This window comes from Poeciliopsis prolifica, unplaced genomic scaffold (assembly GCF_027474105.1).
Source record: "Poeciliopsis prolifica strain line A6 unplaced genomic scaffold, Auburn_PproV2 SCAFFOLD019, whole genome shotgun sequence".
Classification (NCBI taxonomy): Eukaryota; Metazoa; Chordata; class Actinopteri; order Cyprinodontiformes; family Poeciliidae; genus Poeciliopsis; species Poeciliopsis prolifica.
The window spans coordinates 4688321-4710804 of record NW_026562394.1 but is presented as its reverse complement, the minus strand read 5'-3'; the positions used below and the strand labels follow the sequence as shown (position 1 = coordinate 4710804).

The 22484-nt window shown below is 37.3% G+C and overlaps 2 protein-coding genes across 4 annotated transcripts in view; one reads left to right on the top strand and one right to left on the bottom strand.

Annotated features, from left to right (window-relative positions):
- The window catches only part of LOC129368387 (oligophrenin-1-like), a 41253-nt gene extending 31253 nt beyond the window's left edge, over positions 1-10000 (bottom strand). For both annotated transcript variants that reach the window (XM_055043308.1, XM_055043309.1), the window contains exons 1-8: positions 9356-10000; positions 7877-7972; positions 7438-7499; positions 5992-6063; positions 947-1048; positions 727-837; positions 488-592; positions 274-403 (exon numbers count right to left, since the gene is read on the bottom strand). In XM_055043308.1, the coding sequence (XP_054899283.1) occupies positions 274-403; positions 488-592; positions 727-837; positions 947-1048; positions 5992-6063; positions 7438-7499; positions 7877-7972; positions 9356-9509 (832 nt within the window). In that variant the 5' untranslated portion in view covers positions 9510-10000. The remainder of the gene's footprint in view (positions 1-273; positions 404-487; positions 593-726; positions 838-946; positions 1049-5991; positions 6064-7437; positions 7500-7876; positions 7973-9355) is intronic.
- A 7142-nt stretch (positions 10001-17142) lies between these two features.
- Positions 17143-22324, top strand: gjb1a (gap junction protein beta 1a). Of its 2 annotated transcripts, none has more exons than XM_055043657.1 (2): positions 17143-17238; positions 20533-22324. In XM_055043657.1, the coding sequence occupies exon 2, from the start codon at positions 20547-20549 to the stop codon at positions 21267-21269; it is 723 nt and encodes a 240-aa protein (XP_054899632.1). In that variant the 5' UTR covers positions 17143-17238; positions 20533-20546; the 3' UTR covers positions 21270-22324. The 2 variants fall into 2 exon arrangements, with proteins under 2 accessions (XP_054899632.1, XP_054899631.1); XM_055043656.1 differs by lacking the exon at positions 17143-17238 and adding an exon at positions 17675-17764.
- Positions 22325-22484: the final 160 nt, after the last annotated feature.

Genomic DNA, 22484 nt, shown 5'->3' with positions numbered 1-22484 from the left:
ACGTTTTTGATGAGGGAATAATATTATAACATGATTCTACATAAAGTCAGTTTTACACAATACTGCCTCTTTGATGTAACATAAAATGGCTTTCATTTTTGTACGTTGACTTGATGAACTTTCTGGAAATGTTCAGAGTTTGGAGTATTGTTTTGCAACTTTTTCATACCTTTATCGCTGAATATTTAGATAGGATGTGACTATCTAGTTTATCACACAAATTCAATCAAATACATTTACAATTCGTCTGAAATCTTCATCTTTAATACGTACGTTTTTCCTGACAGTACAAATAACCCTCCATCGGCAGAAAGTTTTGCATCTTTGAGATTTGAGAAGGATGCTTCATCCTCTTCATCAGCTCCTCCAACTCCTCACAAGTGCTCTCATAGTGGTTTCTAGACTGCAGGCAAAGACAGAATAGAACTAAAAGGGCTCAAGTCAGAAGATATTAAATCCTCCAACAATCGCCAACAACACCACTTACATTCTGCAAGCTGAGCTGCAGCTCTTGCTTATAAGGCATAAAGTCCTGAGTCATCTCCACTGTCAAGTTGTTGAGAGTTAAAATGCTGTGAAGGAATGCCAGCACCTATCAAACCAAAGGACGAAACATATATTTTCAGACTGTGGCTGAAAGCACGACTGTCGAGGTGAATTAAAGGCCCTCTTCCCTGCGCGTGCGGTAGCAAAGAGGAAGAGTGGGAAACCGCCGGCAGCACTCACCGGCTCCACAACGTCAAACTTCTTCCTGTCCTGAACTTGATGGATCTGGTATACGTATTCCACTGATGATTCATAGAAATTCACCCGCTCCCTATCAAGGAGGTCATCAGCCTTTAGAGAAAAGCAAAGAAGATTGATTACTGAACGGACCACAGCGGTGTCATTATTAGTTTCACATTTCAATACCAAACTGATGCAAAACACTTGAACCACATCCGACCTCTTGAAGTTGACTCTCTTTCTTCTTGGCAGAGAGATTCAGATGTTTATCGAGCAGAGAGTAATATTTTTCACTCTCCTTCTCAAACTTCTTCTTCTTTTCCTGCAGGATGCATAAGCATTTTAGAATGTATTACTGTTTATTGATGTGTAAACAGAAATCAAGAAAAAGGCGCTATCTATTACAGTGTAATTCAGCAAAATTCTACGAAACTTTAAGGAAATTAAGTTTTATTTTATAAATTCTGCTTGCTTATAGTAGGTTTTGTTTATTGACCACTGAACATTTGTAAAAAATTAGACAAAAAAAACATTAAAAGGGGAAGTATTATGTGTTTTCCAGCCACATATTACACAATCAATATACAGCATGATTAAAAATGCTGTATAAATCAAATATGACTTAGAAGAAATTTGATGCCTTGAAATTGGTACCAAGTCTCTTTAAGAAAATCCTGCTCTTTCTTCAGCATCCATGAACTTATAATAAAAACAGAAAACACACCAAAAACATAACTGTACACCAAACCAGACACAAGAAATAGGCAAAAGAGTCTCCAAAGGAAACATTGATGAAGACGTATTCGACCAACACAGGAAGGACTTCGGGCTAGCATCGGAGCTAACCACTAAGAGATTTTGGCCATTTGCTCTGATTTGACTTCTCCAGTGACATGAAGAGAAATTTAACCAGTTTTAAACAAAATCCTGGCAAACATGAAAGAGAGCAGAGAAAGAGCGGAGGAATCGCGACAACGCCTGGTAGAAACGGAGGAGTGAAGGAATTGCCGTCTAAAACTACAAGCAACCAAGACAAAATATAAGAAACAACATGTACGGGATTCCTGAAGACACAGAGGGAGACAACTTGCTGAAGTTTCTTGAAAGTTTTATTCAGTTTCAGTCGTTGTCATGCTGCAGCCTCCTCACCAAGACAAATAAATGGAAATGTATTTAACGTCCCTGTTGTAAGATTTTCAATCATAGAGATCGGATCCAGTGAAAGAAGTAGGAGTCGAATATTTTCATAAAAATACCTTGTCAGACTTCTGGCCTTCGTTAATCTTAACAAAATAGGCATTACTGTTTCCTATAAGTAGATTACAATAGGCAACTAAAGGCTGGGTGTGCATTGAGCCTGTACTCATTACAGAACTGTATCAGTTTGCACCGGAGACCCGCTCAACCTCCCAAACATCATCGGGGACTTTCAGTTTTCAACCAAGACTCCCTAATAAGTCGTTTTGTTTAGGAAGTCATTCTTTTACTATTTTTGACCCTTCTCTCATTCTGAAAATTTCTGTCGTAAAAACAAAATTGAACAAGAAACTCAATAAAGTGCACTTAATCGCAAATATATTAAACTAAATCATTAAAAAAAATTGACCTTGAGCAGAAAAACGAATGTTGGCCCCGCGACTTAAAATACAGTAATTGGATAGATTCATCCTTAAAAACAAAACGCTGTTAGCAACAGGACATGTATTTCCTCTGCTGTATCGCACAAGTCATTTAAAATATATTACAGGAATTTAAAAAGTCAGCCCTAACTAACCAAGCTTCCATCAATAAATCAGATTCTAGATTCTTCGGATAATCCCTCAATTGGCGGAAAACAAAATTAATGGATAACCACAGACATAACAGAAGCAGATGTTGATAAAGTCATGTCAAAATTGGAGGAAAGTAAGGCGCCAGGCAGAGACGGATTGCCAGCTGAAAGGTATAAAGGCTTTATCTATAACGCCTTTGCTGTTAAAAAGCTCTAATCATGGGGTTTCACTTAAAGGGGCAAAACCCCATCATCCTGCAAACGAGCAATAATATTCATCATACCAACAGCAGGAAAAGATAAAATGGAATATAATTCATATAAGCCCATCTTTGTCTTAAACATAAATATAGTTTAAATTCAATAAATGTTAGAAAACTAGAAATTATTATCCCTGAACTGATTGATACAGACTAGACATGCTTTATTTAAATATATATAAACAAGTTAATGTAAGGCAAGCAGTACAACTCATCAACATTATGAGTGGAAATAACATGAAGTCCTTAGCAATTAGTTTTGATTTCAATAAAGCCTTTGCTTCCATACAGTGAGAATATTTATATCTGGTTCTACAACATTTCGGCTTTAATAATTCAAGTATACGTTGTTTAAATTAAATATACAATTGAATAATTGTATATTTTCCACCAAGCCGGACGCCATTTAGGCTATAAGTTAAGAATAGACAAAAAACTCAATCTGTGCTTTATCTATTCACCCTGATAAGATGCAACTAAACTGTTCAAATTTAAATAGAAAACAACAACTATAAATATTTTGGTGTTCATATTATTAAACCTCTGAACAAAATATAGAAAGCAAATTACGGAACACCATGGCTAACAAAATAAAATTCGATTTACAGAACTGAATAGAAATGATAACGATGATTATATTACTTAAATTGTTACTCCTTTTTCAGTCTATCAGTGGAAATTCCTACTAAGCAGTGTAATGAGTGGAACCGAACCATCTCTAGGTTTATATGGCGGAACAAGAAACCCAAGGTTATGCTATAAAACATTACAATTACCAAGAGATAAAGGAGGAATGTCACTCCCATGTTTGGAAAATCCACTATAGAGCAGCAGATCTGCAGTATGCCGTCTACTAGTGTGAAGGGGGTATGATGCAAAGTGGAAAGAACTAGAATTAAGTCAAATTGACATCCCCCAATCTCCAATGGGTGATAAACATCTCAACACTACATATTCAGAAAAGTTATGTGTTTTTATGCGTCTTTACAAAAGCATTTTAGACAAGCACAGCTTGACTCTAGATTCAAGGAATTGACCAGAAAAGGCATTAGCTCATGCTGCGTGATCTCATCCGGAGCCGACCTGGACAGCTTCCAACAACTACAGAAAAAATTTCATCTTCACAAGCGAAACTATTACAGATATTTACAGCTCAGGCACCATTTTAGTAAAAACATGGACATATTAGAAAAGCATTGTCAGGATCTCAATATCTTCTGTGATGCCTATAAATGTCTTTCTACTGGTTAAACAGAAAGAGGTGAAATTAATCATTGGCTTTGACACTGAACAAAACTTTCAAACTACGCGATAAATCGGCTCAATTTCCTTAATTTTGAGATTGATGATTGGCCAATACTTGCATCTTTCTCCACTAATCTTATCTACCTTGGCGAAGGTCTAAAGATCAACCAGTGTGGTCTATCACTCTGCCGTGAAAGAAGTTTGACTGATAGACCTGGTAGGCGGGTCTATCAGTCAAACCTATGTTTACAGTTCACAATAATTAACCAGTTTAGCGACGGTTCAGACAAAAAAAAATTGGTATTGGCCAAAATCGGAAACGGCAGGTCGGACGTTTTAATGATTGGTAATCACCGAATAGAGAAAAGCTGCCTCTTGTTAAAAAGGGAGTTGTTCTTTTCCACTGTCACCACATGCATGCTCAGCGTGATGGACAGCTGCAAAGTCGATAACTTGATGCCGTGAACGTGGTCACATTATTTTACAACAGAAACTAAACTGACCATAAGTCTGTATGTTTGGACTGAGTGGAGTGTATACATCTGTATGCACTTCTGATCTGTTTGATTCTGAAGAAAATATCTGCAGTCAATAAGCAGCCGAAAACAGGAAAAAATATATATTAATGGGCACCAAAGAGGCTAATAGAAGCTCAACAAATTTTCGAGAAGCTACAAATGTGACCACCAATATCAACCTTTCAATAGTAACCTTTAAGTAACCTTTAAATTAAAGCTAAGTGGTTTTAAACTGAACATCTTATTATTTGGCTTATTCATCCTCAGAACACTATATTTCAGAAATGTCAAACATGTCAAGCTTAGAAATTATAGCAGAAGAATAAACCACAGCTTTCCCAGACTCGTTAAATTCCATCCTAGTTATGCAGAGTGTAAATATTTTCACTAATATGTTAATTTAGTCTTATGTTACAGCAAGTTACAATGAATTACACAAACTCCCCTTGGCGCAGAAATATAAGTCACTAATTTACCTTAAAAGTTACTTCTAACCTGGACAATCACTTTATTTCTCCTTCATAACTCATGCGGCATTTACTTGTCCCTTGGACGTTAGAAATCTAAAGTCTTTGCACTTAAGTTATTGTGTCCTAATTCTTGCAGAAAAATTAAAAATAAATAAAATGTAAATTCAACTAAAGTAACTGAACAGGTCGGTTTATTTTTGTCAGTGAACGGTTAGGGTTTGCGAAGCAAATGACCATTTGAGGAAGAATGACTCAGAGATGGCTGCTGGTTCATTAACAGGTTTGTCTGGTTAACACATTAGATCAGCTGTTTCTGTAAGCAGTACGGCATATTAATCACCTGGGAAAGGTCAGTGCATAGCTCAAATGTTTGTGAATAAAAGATTTACACTTCTAACAGCTGCTAGTTTGGCCTCACTTTGTGTGTCACTGCGTTGTGTTATTGATCAAGTTCATCTGAAGTGTTCAACTGCACCATTTCTTAATTCATCAGCAACAAATTCTCTAAAGACAGACTACATAAAGGAATAATGGCATTTTTCCACTAACAGCATGTCATCTTCAAAAAGTGGGTGAATGTGCGGAAGAAAATAGACAAAAATATGCTTAAATTTACTAAAACAGGAAGTCTTTCCAGCTAGCTGCAGTCTTCATTTTAAAAAGAACAAATTATACCTTAGTTGTTCAATTTAAAAAGAAGAACTGAAACCCATCACATTTACACACATAACTGGTTCACAGACAACATGGTTATAAATTGGATGTAAAACTTAGATAACATTTTGAGGAAAAAACTTGAGACACTGAATGATAAGTGGAAGTAGTTCAGGGTGGTTCTAGATTTGCTAGATTTTGGTTCACAATTGCAGGAAATGCGACTAAACATTACTGTTTATGCATGATTATGCATGTTCTGATCCAAAAACCTACTTGTTTGGTCCTGAAAACAAAGTGAGCCACACTTTGCTTTGCAGAGCAGAGAAATTCATAACAGCACTCACTTTTGTTGCGCCTATCTGCTCCTTCCTGAACTTCTCTAAGGGCTTGATGAGGAGATTGGACGCATTCTGGACCTGAACAGACAAAAATGGACACAGAATTAGCAGATTTGAGTTTTGATGCCAACAGAGTTAAACGAGTAACAAAACCTCAAGCTTTTGAAAAAGATGAAAAATACAAAATAACCTTTCCAACACAAGAAAGTGTTGAGTCATGCCCACTAATATGGGAAGGCACTATGTGTTGCATCAGTAACTTTGCCATCTTAAAGTACAGATGGGTTGTTTTCTTGACCAAAAACATTTTTACTGACAATATATCAAATGAAACATGTTAAATGTTGGACTTTAAGTGAACCAAATGTCTACAGCTCTGGGATGAGGCTTCAAAAGGCGAATGTTGCCACTAGAATAGATAAATTAAACAAGCAGTAAGGAAACTTTTATTTAAAAAATGCTTATATATTTGTTAAAAGTCTTTGTTCTAATGGCATGATATGTGACGAACTGTGAACAGAATCTAGCTCCTCTGCGCCCCCCGGTGGACCAACTTTCATCTGCAGAAATACATCCAATCAGACAACCAATCAGAGCCAGGAGGAAACTTTTGGTGCTCTCAATCATGCTTGTGTACACATTGCTCAAGATTGTGAGTAAGCTGCGACTGTTTTCAAACAGCAGCTCTCCTAACCTCCTAAAACACCAAATTATGATACAAATTCTAATTTTATTAACTAAAATTTGCACTGAAGCCTTTGCTTGTCGTAATTTTGTCACTGCTGTTCATTGATCGCTGAGTGTGACACATAACATCATCCCTGTCCAACAACTTTGACTGTATTCTCATCTGCCAGGTGCTTGTTCATATTTTTCCATTTTTATCATAAAAATGAATATGACTGTAGAGAGAAACAAACCTGAATACAGCTGAAAAATAGAATCATCACTATTTATTTATAGTTATAAATGAATAATGTGCTTCCATTGTTAACTCCACCCATCATGTGATTTGCAGGTATCCTGTCCAACCGGTAACACAGGATAAAGTTGAAAAGCACCATTCCTCATCTTTATATTACTTAGAGCACAGAAAAGTTTTAGTAGTCAGAGCCTCAGGTATTGAAACCTAATGAAAAATACCCACACATGCTCCTATTAACAGAAAGGGGAACAAGAACACTAAAAAGAGGAATGGAAACTAAAATAATTGCCAGCATTGCTCTTATCCTTTCTGCACGGGGCAGCACAGCGTCTCTGTGTGAACATGTCCTGACAAAGACAATACACCCAAATTAAACACACACACACACCCAGACAGCTCGAAGTGTGTGTAGCTGAATGAGAACTGTTTGGCCGTGGTGTTGGCCTCTTTTGTGCAGGACGTGATAATGTGGCTTTATATCTACTGATAGGATGCAGAAGGGTCTTTGGGGGAAGCCGATAGCCTACCAGCATCATCCTGTCACGCTCCACTTCCTGCAAGAGTCCGGCGAACTCCTGGAATGACTCAGCTGGGGAAGAACAGCACAAAGACAAGGACCGGAAGTTGGAGTTAGCCACTTACTGCTGAATTCCTCATACAGACGTTGGAGACATGTTTTCATGTAATTAAACCGTTACAAAAGAAAACTCTTGAGCATAAACTTTGTAATGAAAAGCTTTTCTACAAAGTTTCTCTTCACATGCTTAAGAATCTGCTTTTCTTTCTGATTCCTTCCAAGCTGGCAGCTTCTTTCCACTGAGGTCAAGTGAAGGGAATAAGATGAATTTTAAAACAATAATAATGAGTAAAAATTATTTTAGAACTTATTGACCTATTAAAGAAACTTTCTTTTAAAGAACTTTCCTTTTGGAAGCTTTATATGAAAGATCAATATTAATATCTTACCTATGTTAATCTCATCATCCGTCAGGGAGTCGCCAATAAAGTCGAACTGGAATGCACTGAGAGTCTGGGAAAACTTCTGCACTGCCAAGGAATAGCCTGTTGAAAAAGCGAGATTTATTTCCCGTCGGCCAGAAAGTAAAACTCCTCAATCCATTTACCAACATAAACAATCCTAAAGTATTTATGCCCCTTGAACTTTCGAACTCCTTCCACACGGTCTCGAGCTGCAACCACAAATTTTAAAAGTATTTTATGGGACTTTTTGTGTGATAAACCCAACACAAATTGTGAAGGAAAGCGTGTTCAAAAAAAAAAACACAAACCGAAAGTTCAAACAGCTAACATTAGATAATGCAAGAAGACATTTTGAGTTTATTTCTACAGTTTTTCACAGTTGAAGTTTGTTTCCCCCCCCCCTTTCTTGTTTCACTCAGTCAGATTTCATGAAGTGTGTCTTTGACAAAAAAGCATCCACAAAAAAGCATGATGCTGTCACCACCATGTTTTAACCTGATGCATGAGTTATTCTCGTCATCTAGGATTTATTTACTTTTCTTTCTTCATCGCTTGTGAGGAATTTTAGACTGGACTTCTGATGTCTTTCTTCCTGCCGTTCTTCCAGAAATGTGAAGAGAACGATTAATATTTTCGACAGTAATCCTATTTAATATTCCACCATCTCAGCTGGGGTCTCTGCAGCTATTCCAGACTTACCACCATGCTACTCTGATTAATGCTCCCCTTTCACTCAGAGAGCCTACTGATCAACTCTGCATGGCATCGCTTCAGAAGCTCGGATGGTGATATATCATAAATCAGCCTTTCAGCAAAACATTCACCGACTTGGGCCAAGCATAACTTGCATATTTCAAAGCATTTGCAGCTGAAGTCCAGTAAATCATCCAGATTTGGGATTATCTGGAGCAATTTTGTCCCGTGGCCTCTGCTCAGTCACCATTATCTGGACCGCCAACACTTCCACAGCAGCAACACTGACAGCTTCTGTTGTGGAGGTGATAAGCTTGTCATTCAGGATTTCTTACTGGACGTACAGTGTCCGCCTTGTGGGTGCCACGCTGACCCAAAAGCACATATCTGCAGTTGGTGTGTGTTGTGTGTGTGTGCGTGTGCGCGTGTGTGTGTGTGTGCTGGTTCTGGCTCTGGTCCACTGTATTCCAGCAGTGGGACTGAACCCACACAAGGCAACAAGCACGGAGAGTGGAAAACTTTCACGGAGGGAGACAGATGTTTTCAGTTTGGTCATCGTGCACATCTGCATCCGAAGCATGACCTTTCAGCATGACCTTTCAAGAGGAGCGAGCAGCACCTCCTTGAATGCGCCTCTCCCACTCACTCCCGTTGACCCCGCAGGCCCCCATTAAGGCCTGATGATGCAGCAGATCCTTATTGTTTACTGATTGAAGGTAAAAAAAAAAAAAAAGGAAATAGATTTGAAAGTAATAATCAAACCGTGCTCACCCTTGATTGCGGTAATGACACTGTTCCCATCTTTGATCAGCTCTTTGAGGAATTTGCTCGTCCTGTCCAGCTCCAGCTCATAACACTTGAGGGTCTCTCTGAAGTCCGGACTGTCCTTGTAGCAGTCACTGAACTCGAGAGGAGGGTGCCCCATCTTCGAGGCGAGCCGCTTTCACACAATAGACGCTGGGAAATTGTTGTGGAGACACGCTGCCTCCGCGTTTCTATGGAACACTGCTCATTTCAGTTCAGCCGAAGCGACTATAAACTCCCTGCTGCTCACAGGAACGCAAACCATGGTGTCCGGGGGAGCCTGCGGCCGCCCGCCGCTGAAGCGCCGCGGAGGGAAGGGAGGGAGCAGTGAACCCAGCCGCTTGAGCCTCGCTAACCCCGCTGCCCCCTTGGTAGGACGCCTTGTTTACGCTTCGGTTCAATTATATCCTGGTCCGCTTTGCCACTTTTCCCCTTGCTGTAGTATCGTGATGAGAAGAGCGGCTAAAGCTCCTCTGGACGCGTTCCATTCCGAGATACTTTCCCCCCTCTCGCAAAGCCGCTGCCTGCCTTTCGCCGGGGTTTAAACAAGTTCCACGTACTTAACGCCAGAAACCATCTCTTAAAACCACTCACTGTGAATGGGCTGTGTGTTGTGTGTCTGTGTGTTTTTTTTTTTTTCGGTGAACAGCAGATTTTAAACAAATGTAATCGCCCGTTTTACACCGAGGACGTCACACAAAACGCAGTGGAACGAAACCAGTTGGCTTCAGTCGCACAAAAAAAACTTCCCATTTTCCACACCCAGGAGGTTCTTAAAGGGGAAGTGCTTCTGTAATGTAAGAAAATAATGCAATAGATAGATAGATAGATAGATAGATAGATAGATAGATAGATAGATAGATAGATAGATAGATAGATAGATAGATAGATAGATAGATAGATAGATAGATAGATGGATAGATAGATAGATAGATAGATAGATAGATAGATAGATAGATAGATAGATAGATAGATAGATAGATAGATAGATAGATAGATAGATAGATAGATAGATAGATAGATAGATATTATGACTTTAGTCATAATTATGAAATACAAGTTATTCATTTATTTGTTTATTTTTTCATCAGAGTGGCAGAAATGGGCATCCATGCATCCTCATTTATTTCACCATTATGATGGGTTTCCATTTATGACACAAGTACAACTGTGGTCTGTCTCATCTAGTCAGACTAATGTCAAAAACATCAACTCTCTCCTTTGTTTTATGGATTTTGTGCATATCTTCACAAGGAAATCCATGTATGCGAAGGGAGCTGTACATATAGTATTATGGAAATCTAATAGTAATGCTAGCAAATTACAGTTTAAGATATTTTTCCATACTAAACAAAAATAAATGCTGCACACCTTGTTTTTATCTAGCATTCATATTTTCTGTAACGGAAATACAATAAATAAAATAATACATAAATTTATCTCAAATGATTAACAAAATGTTTTAAAATGCTTATGTTATTTTCCAACATGTTCATAAACCTATACTGTGAGGTCACAGAATAGAAAAGTTTCATTAATTTTTGGCCCACCAACATATATGAAAAAAAAAAATCAATTTCAACAAAGACAACATCTACATATCCTGTTTAAAAAAGAAAAAAAAGTAACAAATTAAATATAAATAGAAAAAAATGCATTTCCTGAAATGCAGTATGAATGCTTTTGCAGAAGAATTTGAACTCAGATGCAAAAAAAATATAAATGCAAAAAATGCATAAAGAAAAACTAGAAGAGGTGTGAAAACTTTCATTCAGTACAAAAAAACCACCCAAAGATGATTAGAAATTGCTGCACAATGCTGATTTCAAACTTATACTTTAAGGTCACAACAGTTTATAAGGTAAAATGAACTAAAAAGCTGAAGCTAGCTGAAATACTTATGACAGCATGTAGGCTACCACTAGCAAATTGACATACAGTAAAATACACCCGGCAATGTGAAAAAAACCCATGTAGAAGCTAAAATGAGCTAAATCGGTAAAGCAAGCTAAACTGTCTATGATTGCATCTTAGTGATACTAGCGTGTTGACCTGCAGGAACATGCTACATGAAGAGTGGGAAAAAAACACATGAAAAAACTAAAACTGTTTCGCTTACACTAGCTGAAAAGAAAAAAACTAATTTTAGAATCTAAGCTAGCGAAACAATAAGTCAAAGAGCTGCGAAAGAGTCTTAATAATCAAAGAAAGGCAGTTTTGTCTTTGTTGTTTATTCGAAAGCACAAACATTCAGATGCACACTCTTGCAGATATGCACACCTCGACCCAGTTGTACACAGCTTAACTTGTAATCTGACACCAGTGGCACATCAACCCCCATACCAAGTAACTATTAAACAAACTGCATACATGGTTACACATGAGAAGAGGAATGTTTCACAGACTTGGTAACGTGCTCGCAGTTTGTTGCGAAATGGAAAATGTTGGTTAGTTACCTGCAGCTGTCGCTTTCGAGCTGCTCATCAGAAACACTTTCTCCACACTCAGATCTCAAAAGAAAAGTTACATGAAAACTGCCCAACAAAAGTACTTACTTGATAACAATAACAATTTTTCCAGCAAACTTAAAATGCACAAGAGCTCAAGTTCAAAACAAGAAAAAAACTGTCCTTTCCGAATTATATATATCACACAGTGTGGATTAAGTAGAGGGTTTCACTTGTGTGATCTGTCTGGCGAATTTTAAAACGAAGCTCCTTCGAACCTTGAATCACTTTGGCATATATGATGGTTAACATCCTGGTCTTTGAGCTCAAGTTCAAGTCTCAGCAGGACCTCCTGCTATTGCACCTACTGTAACATTTTAGCACAGAAAATGTTGCGCAACGCAACATTTTCAATACAGTTGCTGTTCTGAGTGTTACTTTATGGATTATTATGGACTTTATTTAGTTTGTTTACAAGTTACTGTGCTCTGTGAGAGAGTTACGTGTCTTATAGCACTTGTAACTCAAGGACAGTGAGCCAAATTCTTTTTATGTGGCTCTAGATTCTTGACTAAATACTAACTGTGCTTACATTTATGTTTTCAAGCAAATCAAATCTGTTTTTACTGCCAAATTACATCAATCAGTCCCTCTAGTTTCTTGAGAATTAGAGTGAAACTTCATGCAAAATGAACAAATCCCTGCATTGTTTTGCACTGGTACATAATTGGGAGATTTTTCTCAAAAATGGTTGAAAACTTTCTCACTTTTACTAAACAGCTGCTTCAACTTTAATCAGTCAGATTATAGTCCAGGATCATTTACAGTCTTAACTAAGAACGAATATTGCAAATATTTCCCTATTTGTACCACAAACACAAAATTCTGGGGAATCTGAAAAGATGTTTAATAGTATCATTTAATTTTAAGAATTCATTGATATTTTAACTGTTTGTTAACAGGTTTTATCAATGCATTCTGGCACAACCGGCCCTTTAAGAGCATTCATGATCTTGATTTGGCCCAAAATGAAAATTTGTTTGTCCCTCCTGCCTTATCACGTGCTCTGCAGTAGAAATATTTGACATTGTCTACAGCCCATGACTAAAATTAACCTTTCACAAATCTTGTACCCTCTCCCAGGATCTCAACATGCAAAAGGTCTGTGGTTTGAAACTCGACAAAAGTTTCTTTCAATGTTACGTTTATCACAGGGTGTTGGTCAAATAGAGGGTTTCACATGCCAAATCACTTGTATGGCACAGTGGTAAGCACTCCATGCTTTGAATCCGGTGAATTGAGTTCAAGTCTGTGTAGGCGTCACATCTAATCTTTGGCACAAACAATATTTTCAATGCAGTAGCTGTTCTCAGGCTTAATTTCTAGACTCTAATTTTAAACCAGACAGAAATAGAGTTTTGTTCATATGTAAGTTGTTGTGCTCTCTGACAGACTCTAGTATTTTTTTTCACCGTCTACAGCCCATAACTAAAATTAACCTTTGACAAATTTTGTGTCTTCTACCAACAACAAACGGTTTCTGTAGCAAACATGGGCATCATGTTTGCTTAACATGCAAAAGGTCTGTGGTTTATAACCAAACCAAAAAAGTCAAACAGCTGAATCACAGCAGGAGGAATTGCTTTTAAGACTTAAATTGAATGTTTAGTATATTTTAATGTGAATTTTCTTAACAAAATCAGCATATAATTAAAAGCTGCTATTGGAAATATGACAGTGTTCACTGAGCAAGCCGTGTCTGTCTCAAAAAGATACGTTTTCAGATGTAAAATATCAAAATCATTTTTGTTCCACTCTACATGTGTACATGAGCGAATACATACAATTTTACTCTGTATTCAACAAGTCATAAGAAAACACATTTGATATCTCCAGCAATGACTTTGGAAAGCAAAAATAGCTTTACAGCTTTACATTTTCTGTCCATCTAGTTGATGTGGGGAGCATTATTGTGATTGGTCACACCAACGTAAATTGTGGTCGATTTGTAGTTCGCTGTGAAATTGTGTAAAGATTTATCAGAATTTCTCAGAAATTAGGAGATTTTCCATTAGGTTCAATGGAGCTCGAGATGACCACAGAAAGGTGAATATTTCATAAACCAAAAGACATAACCGTAATGTCCTGAATGAGCAGCGTAGGGTAAATGTTGAAAACAGAACAAAGTATGCAGAAGTAGCGAAGTGGCGAAGAGTGTAAAGAAAAGTGGAGGAACTCAAGAGTGTGCATGCCTGCAGCATCCACGCTAATAAATAAAAATAACATCCAAACTGATTACTTCCACATTTGCATGGGATTTTTTTTTCTACAGAAATGAAGCAAGCATGACTTTCAGAAGTCACCAAGTTTTCATCTGTTTAGACAGCAATTGCAGAACTGCTTTCAGTTCAGCTTGCGATATTTTTCCCATGCTGACACAGTGGACGTCTCAACAAATCATGGGAACAGTGTACACTAATCCATTAGTGGTGTCAGTTTAATGGGCGTGTTACTGTTTCAAGAAGCAATAAGATTCAGAACATAACTTACCTCACACTTAGTTAACCTTTACAGCACTCCACAAAAGCAACCTGGCAAAATACAAACATCCATACGTAGCACACTCCATACATCTGTAAACATGTGTAAAACGTCTTACTTTAAAATATATCCTTTATTGCAGTTGCATAATATATTGCATTTGCAATATTATTATGCATAATATTACAAAATATTATGCATAATATATTGCATAATGGCTGTTGCTCACTAGTTTTTATGGGATAAAAACTGGTCTTTAATGCTGATTTTTCTAAAATTGTGGTCAAGAGTTGCATCTTGGAGAGACCGGTTCTCCAAAGCAGTAATCTATTTTACATATACAAATGAAAGAAGGCTTTGCAGAAAATACAGGTCATTAACCTTGATAATGCTTGACTACTTTTGATTTTTTTAAAGGTTTTAGTTACTTAAGTATGGTATTTTTTATTTAGTGGTAATTGTAGTAGCTGTTTATGAACTGTTATTCAGGCTGAACTAAATCTAGACAATACTCAAACACATGGCCTTTAGCTGATTTGTTTAAAATCCAGGTCCTCATTACATGTACATCCTATGAACATTTACAAGACTCTTAATTTGTGTGATCAGAAACCTAACATAGTCAGTAAATAAAATAGATTTATTTTTCAACAATTTGAAGAGTTAGGTTTGACACTTCATTAAAATCTCATGTATGAAAACAAGAGCTAAAGAGTGTTATTAGATAAGAATATTTCTGTACGGTTTCTTTTGCAGCAAATTGAACTAAATTGGTTTGTTGCATATCCCAATTTGCACCATCGACCAGTGGACATCAAACATGGTAAACTGGGTACCGTGTGGAAGTGACCTTGTCTTTAGAGTAAAGATGGGCTACGGAAGAGAAATTACACTCTGACTCAAGATGTTAAATTGTCCAGAAAGAATAATAAAAATGAAACTGAACTTGTTGAAAAGTTATGTGACCATGCTATCAGATGAAACGGAAAACCATGTTGTCAGTGTCGGCAAACTAGTGGACCCATTTCAGTAACGTGTGGCGCCCCTCAGACCTATAAAACACGCAGTGTCTTGAAGCAGAAATAAGTCATACAGTAGTAGAAGCTGGCAGCTTTTATAATTGGCCCTGGAGATCAAACAGAGCAGAGTTACGGTCAAAGAGGAATTCACCCACGCTCAGTTGGGGAGAAAAAATGTGGGTTGAGTTCCCTATGAGGTCTACAGCATCCAGTCTGCAGACTCCTGTCTTATGTGGTGCTGTTTTGTTGACAGACTTTTCTAGGGTGATGTCTTAGGGAGGGTTATGGCCTTCATCACCATAATGCCAGGTCTTTCTTACAGATGCTGAATCAGATGAATCCTACGTACGAGATATATAACTGAGACATTGTGAAGTGTTTAGTATCGCATGGCTGGTGCAGATGTAATGGGGTGTATTACTTCTTGGTATAAAAAATTATAATCCCCCCTTTGTGTGGTCATTCTAATGTAAACACAAACTTCTAAAAGGCTTCTTGGAAATGTGTGTGGTTGTCCTCCCTTACCAATTGGTCAAACAGTTGTGCAACATGAAATCCTGTCATGACAGCATTCAGATGCCTTCTCATAATTTCAGATATTTTTGAAAAGGAAAGGGGATTAACATTCATAGCTGGTTTCTTGGTTCAAGAATATGATAAGATTTGTGTAACCAGCTGAACGGGCATTGAATGGTTTCCTGTGAAGTACGCCAGAGCTTCAGCCAAGGATTGTTCCTTCAATAGCACCAATACTTGGAAATATTACAAAACTGAACACCAATGGCTGTACCCTTTTTGAGCTTTCTTCTGTTCTTCTTAATGGAAGCTCATGTGTGTGGATATGATCGGCTTGATTGATTGATTACGAAAGCCAGAGGAAACTTAGGTAGCGTCCCATGTTTATCTAAACTAGACAAACCAGTTCTGCAAAAAAGTCACTTGTCAAGTTTTGAGAATGCTATCGAATTACTTTATTACTTTTCTACTGCCCTCAGTCACTGTTTTCACTTAGTCTTGTATAACTGCCTGACATCATCCCTGCTTTGCTTGTAATGCCATCAACTGCGCCTTCTAGTGCCCTATGAGTGTAAGTTTCCTAAATTCTTTTTATTATTTACATGCCCATCACTGCTTTACATTTACACCAGTTTGATGGAAATCAGTGCGTTCTGGCCTTAAGGGTGTGAGTGAAGTTTCTACTGAAGATGCTTTTAAAGTTTATCTCAATTTGATTTGAGATAAGCTTGGTTTTTCTGTATCACAACACAGACAAAACAAATTACTTGACAGTTTAAAGATATTTTTATAGCAATAATAACTCAACCAAAGCATTGTCCTATTGCTGGCCACCTTTATCCACTCGTTGAAGTAGAGATTAAATGCTTTGTGGGCTGCAACAATGTGGATGTAAAGACTGATAAAAGAATAACGAGCGTCTGTTTTCTTATCTTTTGCTTTTGTGACTCAGTTCTACTTTTGACCTTTCATCTTTTACTCCATATTGCGTCAAAAAACATCCTCCATGCCCTCTCTCCAACACAGCACAATGAGGACAAGAGGACAGACAGCGGTCGCCCACTCAGATTCTTGTGCAGAAATTAAAACGTTTCATCTGGGCTCTGAGGCCGTTTGTTTTGTCCTCGTAAATGGGGCCATTGTATGCAAAATCCTTGAATAGAGGCATATGACCTTCTCAGTGCAGGGCAGTGGCTAGTGTGAGCGAAATCATTAGCAATGCAAAGTCATGGTGCTCTGATACTCGTTTTCACGGTCACAGATTGAAAAAAGAAATCTGCTTACACAAATGTTTCTGGATGAACGTGATTCAAAACCGCAGCTGACGGTAAGCTATTCTACTTTTTTATGTGTTTCACAGATGGCTGTCAAATTCCTAGAGAGCTACTCAGTGTTTTCGCTTGGTTTATCGTATTCTGTTATGCCACATAAAATAGATTGATATTGAAATTGAATAGCACTGAATAAAAACTAGTCTGTTTTGAAATATGTTTTAATGTGTTATATGCAAAAACATCAACCAAGACTTGAATGACAAATGAGGTATTTTTAGAAAAACATTTTGGTTTTTCAGCTTTCAACAAACTTTATAAGTGATCTTAAAGCTTCAGTTGTTGTAAGGTACCCTGTTACACTGGGCACAGGTGCCCACCCTGCATCATGACGTCTCGTTAACATGTGTCACATGACACATGATGCCGGGCGTCTGTGTTGCTCTTAAGTGAGCGGCCAACTTCACAGGGGGGACAGAGAGGTTTCCTCCCTCCTCTGGATCCACATCCATGCCAAACCAGCGGGTCAACTTTTGTTCTCCACACTGCCTCCTATGCCTCTGACACCTCCAGCGGAGCCTGGTAACAACTCTGACATTCATACCTGGGCTGGGGTTTGATGCATTTCATGATGGTTGATAGATGAGCAGACTATATGAATTTAAATCCTGAAATTCTTTTAAAGAAAACTTCGTGATTGGTTGAAGTTAATTTTGCATTGAGCAAACTTTCTGTACTATACTGATCAACACTTAAGTTGTAACTTTCAACTGAAGGTGCATGTTTGTTTATGAGTCTGTTTTTTTATGGCACATTCCTATTCCATTAATCCATTTGACATCTTAGCACTGTTATCCTTGATGGGTCAAAATGGGGACCGCCGCCTATTTCTAGCGACTAGCGATCATCAGGTGAGAGACAGGGCTGCCAGTAAACCGCAGAATGTTCATTCAAATAAATTCATGATGTCAAAACACTTTTGAAACTTGGATTTTCAGTTTTTTTTCAGTTGTAATCAAGTAAAAAAGCTTAAAAAAAAAAAAAAAAGAACCAAGAACAACTTAAATTAGAAATGCTGGGTTGGAGAATGGTTTGAAACATTTTATGCAAACTTACTTATTCAGTCTTCTTTACAGCACTTGTCAAATGTCTGATTTAAAACACAACCCTATTGTCTTCTAGAAAATCCCTAATATTTTTTCTTCCTTTATTTAAAAATGGTCCTAAATAGAACAGGAATTACAGAAGATCAAAATTGTGATGTAAAACAAGGAAATATGTTCTGCTTTTTCACTGAAATTCAGAATTTAATCCATCTTTGTTTAGGTGATAAAAAAGAAGTGTCGACAGATTCAATAATAAGGACGCCATCTAACAGCAAACGCTACAAATAAAAATCTAATTCAGCAAGCGTTCATAGGATCTCAATTGTATTTCTCTCACCTTTTTAGGATTATTTTCATATTTACTTGTGGAAAAATCTATAATTGTTTATAAATCTATAAAAAAAATAGCATCTTCTAAAATGTTCAGCTTGAAAATGTCATTAAAAGAGAAAAAAATCAACAATAAATTTTTTTTGAACTATTTTTATATAAATTAGCTGATTATAATAACATTGCACACAACAAGAAACTTTTCACTATCGATACTGAATTACACAACCCTGAGGTCAGCATATATAACGGGTTCTCAAGGGCTGATATCCCGCCAGATTCAGATGTGTCTCTACTCCAACAAAGCTCATTCAAATGATCCAACAGCCTCCTTGACATGTCAGTATGTTCTGCAGAGGCCTGCTGATTAACTATCATTTGATGAAGATGTGTCGAACCAGGGATTGAACTAAAACGTGCAGTACTGGTGCATAAAGACTGACTTTGGACACCACTCAGGCACTGTTAACCAATAAAACAAAAGGTTAAATTGAGTTTAACCAACAAAAATACAGACAATGCAAACAATTTCTGTACATTTATGAGGCTAATTTTAAGCAATAATTAATTGTAAAAAATTCTCTTGTGAAATTTATTAAATTCCGACAATTGTTTTAAATGCACTTGTTTTTCTAAGTTAGTTAAATGTTCATCGGCACAACCTTTGGCATCATCCTACCGTATTAAAAAGGAAAAGAATAATTGTTTGCCACTGAGATTTAGAATTACAAAAAAAACAAACTTTTTCAATATTTCTAAAAGTTGGACATGCAAACATTTTTACCTTAAAATCATCAGCAGCTACCTCAGTGTTAAAGGTATTAGCAATAGCATAGTCACAAACCTAGTCAAAGCTTGTTCCATCCACACCTCATGTAATACACGTCCTATTACAGTTTTAACTTTTACTAGAAAGGTATAACTATTTATAGCAAAAGTCATTTGAACTCCTCAGTCTTACCTTCATCCATTTTCTTTTCTGTAAATGCTCTACAAGAACACAGAAAATCTTTTCCTCTCTTGGTGCAAAACCAAAATCACATCATTCTCTTGTTGGTGCTTGTTTTTGATGCATATTCTGGGCAGAACCATTTTGCTGTGACAAGGCAAAGAAATATGAAGGCAGTGTGGTACTGCAGAAGAAGAATGTAAAGACTTACAGGGATGTCTGCTCTTGAATTTTTGTGAAGTATGAAATGTCTTTGCTGCATTGATGTTTTGTTTTCACAGAGTAGAAGTACAAAGCTGTCTGTTGTTGGGACGTATGCATCAGCCTAAAATTTGTTTCAGTAGGAATTACGTGAAAAAAATGTCAGTTTAGCTATTATATCCACAAACATGAGTAAAATAAAATGAATAAAGAGCTACACTTCAATATTACTTTCATTTTGAAAAAAGTCCTGAACAGAAGTTAGTTTCATTACAGTGTGACATTTAGTTTCACATAATGAAAAAAAAACATGACAAAATTTATATTTCATCTGCATTTGACTCTACTACAAATATTTTTTTTCCTCTGAGATGCTTTGATGTTTGTTCCAATGTTGCCTTTTCACTTGTTGTTTTTTTCCTATTTAAAATATGTCATAAAATTTTACTGAAAACATTTATTTTCCTTTTATTCCATGATTTTATTACTTCTCCAGTGTGTCCCCTTCACAGAATAATGTTTCTTAGTAATGATATCCAACTGCGCTTATTTGAAGTCCCTGTGGTTCTGTGATGGGGTGTGATTTTATGAATGTGGCTCATCAGAAGTTGGCGGTTTCATCAACTGTTTACATTTTAATTGCTTGTTTTTGTGTCTATTTTTAAAAATGCATTTCATACATATTTTTGAGTTGTTTTTCCACAGATGTTTTTCATTTGCTGATCTTTTCCTATGTTTTTTTTTTATTTTTATTATTGCTACAGACCCGGAACCAAAAATGAACTGGGCATCTTTTTATGCTGTTGTTAGCGGCGTTAACAGACACTCTACCGGGATCGGCCGCATCTGGCTCTCTGTCTTGTTCATATTCCGCATCCTGGTCCTGGTGGTTGCGGCTGAGACCGTGTGGGGGGACGAGAAGTCCGGCTTCACTTGCAACACCCAGCAGCCAGGCTGCAACAGTGTCTGCTATGACCACTTCTTCCCCATCTCCCACATCCGCCTGTGGGCCCTCCAGCTCATCCTGGTTTCCACCCCGGCCCTGCTGGTGGCCATGCACGTGGCCCACCGCCGACACGTCGACAAAAGGCTCTACAAACTGTCGGGGCGAACCAATCCCAAAGACCTGGAGCAGATAAAGACCCAGAAGATGAAAATCACAGGGGCTCTGTGGTGGACTTATGTCATCAGCCTGTTGTTCCGTATTGTCTTTGAGGTCATTTTTATGTTTCTGTTTTACATGATTTATCCCGGTTACAAGATGATACGGCTGGTGAAGTGTGACTCGTACCCGTGCCCCAACACGGTGGACTGTTTTGTATCGAGGCCCACAGAGAAAACGGTCTTCACCGTCTTCATGCTGGCCGTGTCTGGGGTTTGTATCCTGCTCAACATTGCAGAAGTGGCGTTCCTAGTAGTGAAAGCCTGCGGTAAGCATCTGCACAGTGCTGGAGACTCAACTATCGGAGCTTGGATACAACATAAACTTCGTTCATTCTAACCAATGCGCACTTAGTTTAAAACTGGTGAGAATTAAAGAAATAGTTTAATGAGAAACATCTGGTTTCAGGCTCAAAGAGGGAAATTTAGACAATTTATTGTGCCAGCAATTCAAGAGCTCAAAGATATTCTGTCACAAATAATAATAATAATAATTAACTGTTGTATTGCGAAGATGTGCCTGCATCATGGTCGGTATTATTATTAACATTATTTAATGTTATTTATTAAATTATTTATTGGAATCTGTATTAATTTTAACAGGGAGAATATCTGACTATGACTTGAACATAACATGTTAAAAATTACACCTTTTTGAGGTGAAGAAAAATAATGACTTTAACCATTGTTTGCACTAAAATGACTTTCAATGCTGTTCACATTTCTGAATAAAGGAAGCAGAAGATAATAATGAGAAGAAATACACTTGAATAGCAAACTTTTTTCTTTGATGTTTATTGCTGATTCTAAACCTAGAATTCAAATGTAATGTTTTTTTTTCTTTTTGTTTTTGGTGTTATCACTGGCCATGCACAACAGAATAAATTCAAAGCGTGTACTTGTGTTGTTACACTGGCCGGAAGTTTTTTTTTTTTTTCTTTTACATTTTTTTTCTTCTCACAACCTCAACAAAATGTATTTTGCTGAGATTCTGTTGAATAGACCTCGTTTTGCACAACTGAGATAAAATACAATGTAATGTCAATAATTCGATTTCAAGATTTGATACATCTTGTAACAAATCGTAGCATCTGTGAACATCACTAAGTCTTTTTAACCATTGACTCTATATTTGATTGAGTTCTGGACTTTGACTGGGCCATTATAACATCTAAATGGCTTCATCTGCACGTTATGCTCACTGGATGGTGAACCTTTGCCTGACTCTCAAGTCTTTAACGAGTTGTCTAATAGGACCATTCTAAAAATGTCAAGAGTCCTAACTACATTCATAGAGCAATTACAGTGGCTATCATCTGGATTTTTTTAAGTTTAAATAAGCAGTGTCAGTGTATTTTCTCCCAAAATAAAGTTGTAATACCAAATTTAACCAGAGGGTAGCAGTCTTCCCAAAGCTAAAACTGACCTGTGCTCCTTTCAGCTGCAACCAGATCGATTCAAAGAAAAAAAACAGAGAAAACCCTGAATGAAACTATAACACATTTAGCAACTTCTTTACCGAGTTTAAACAGATCCCATGTTGCCACCTGTGAGC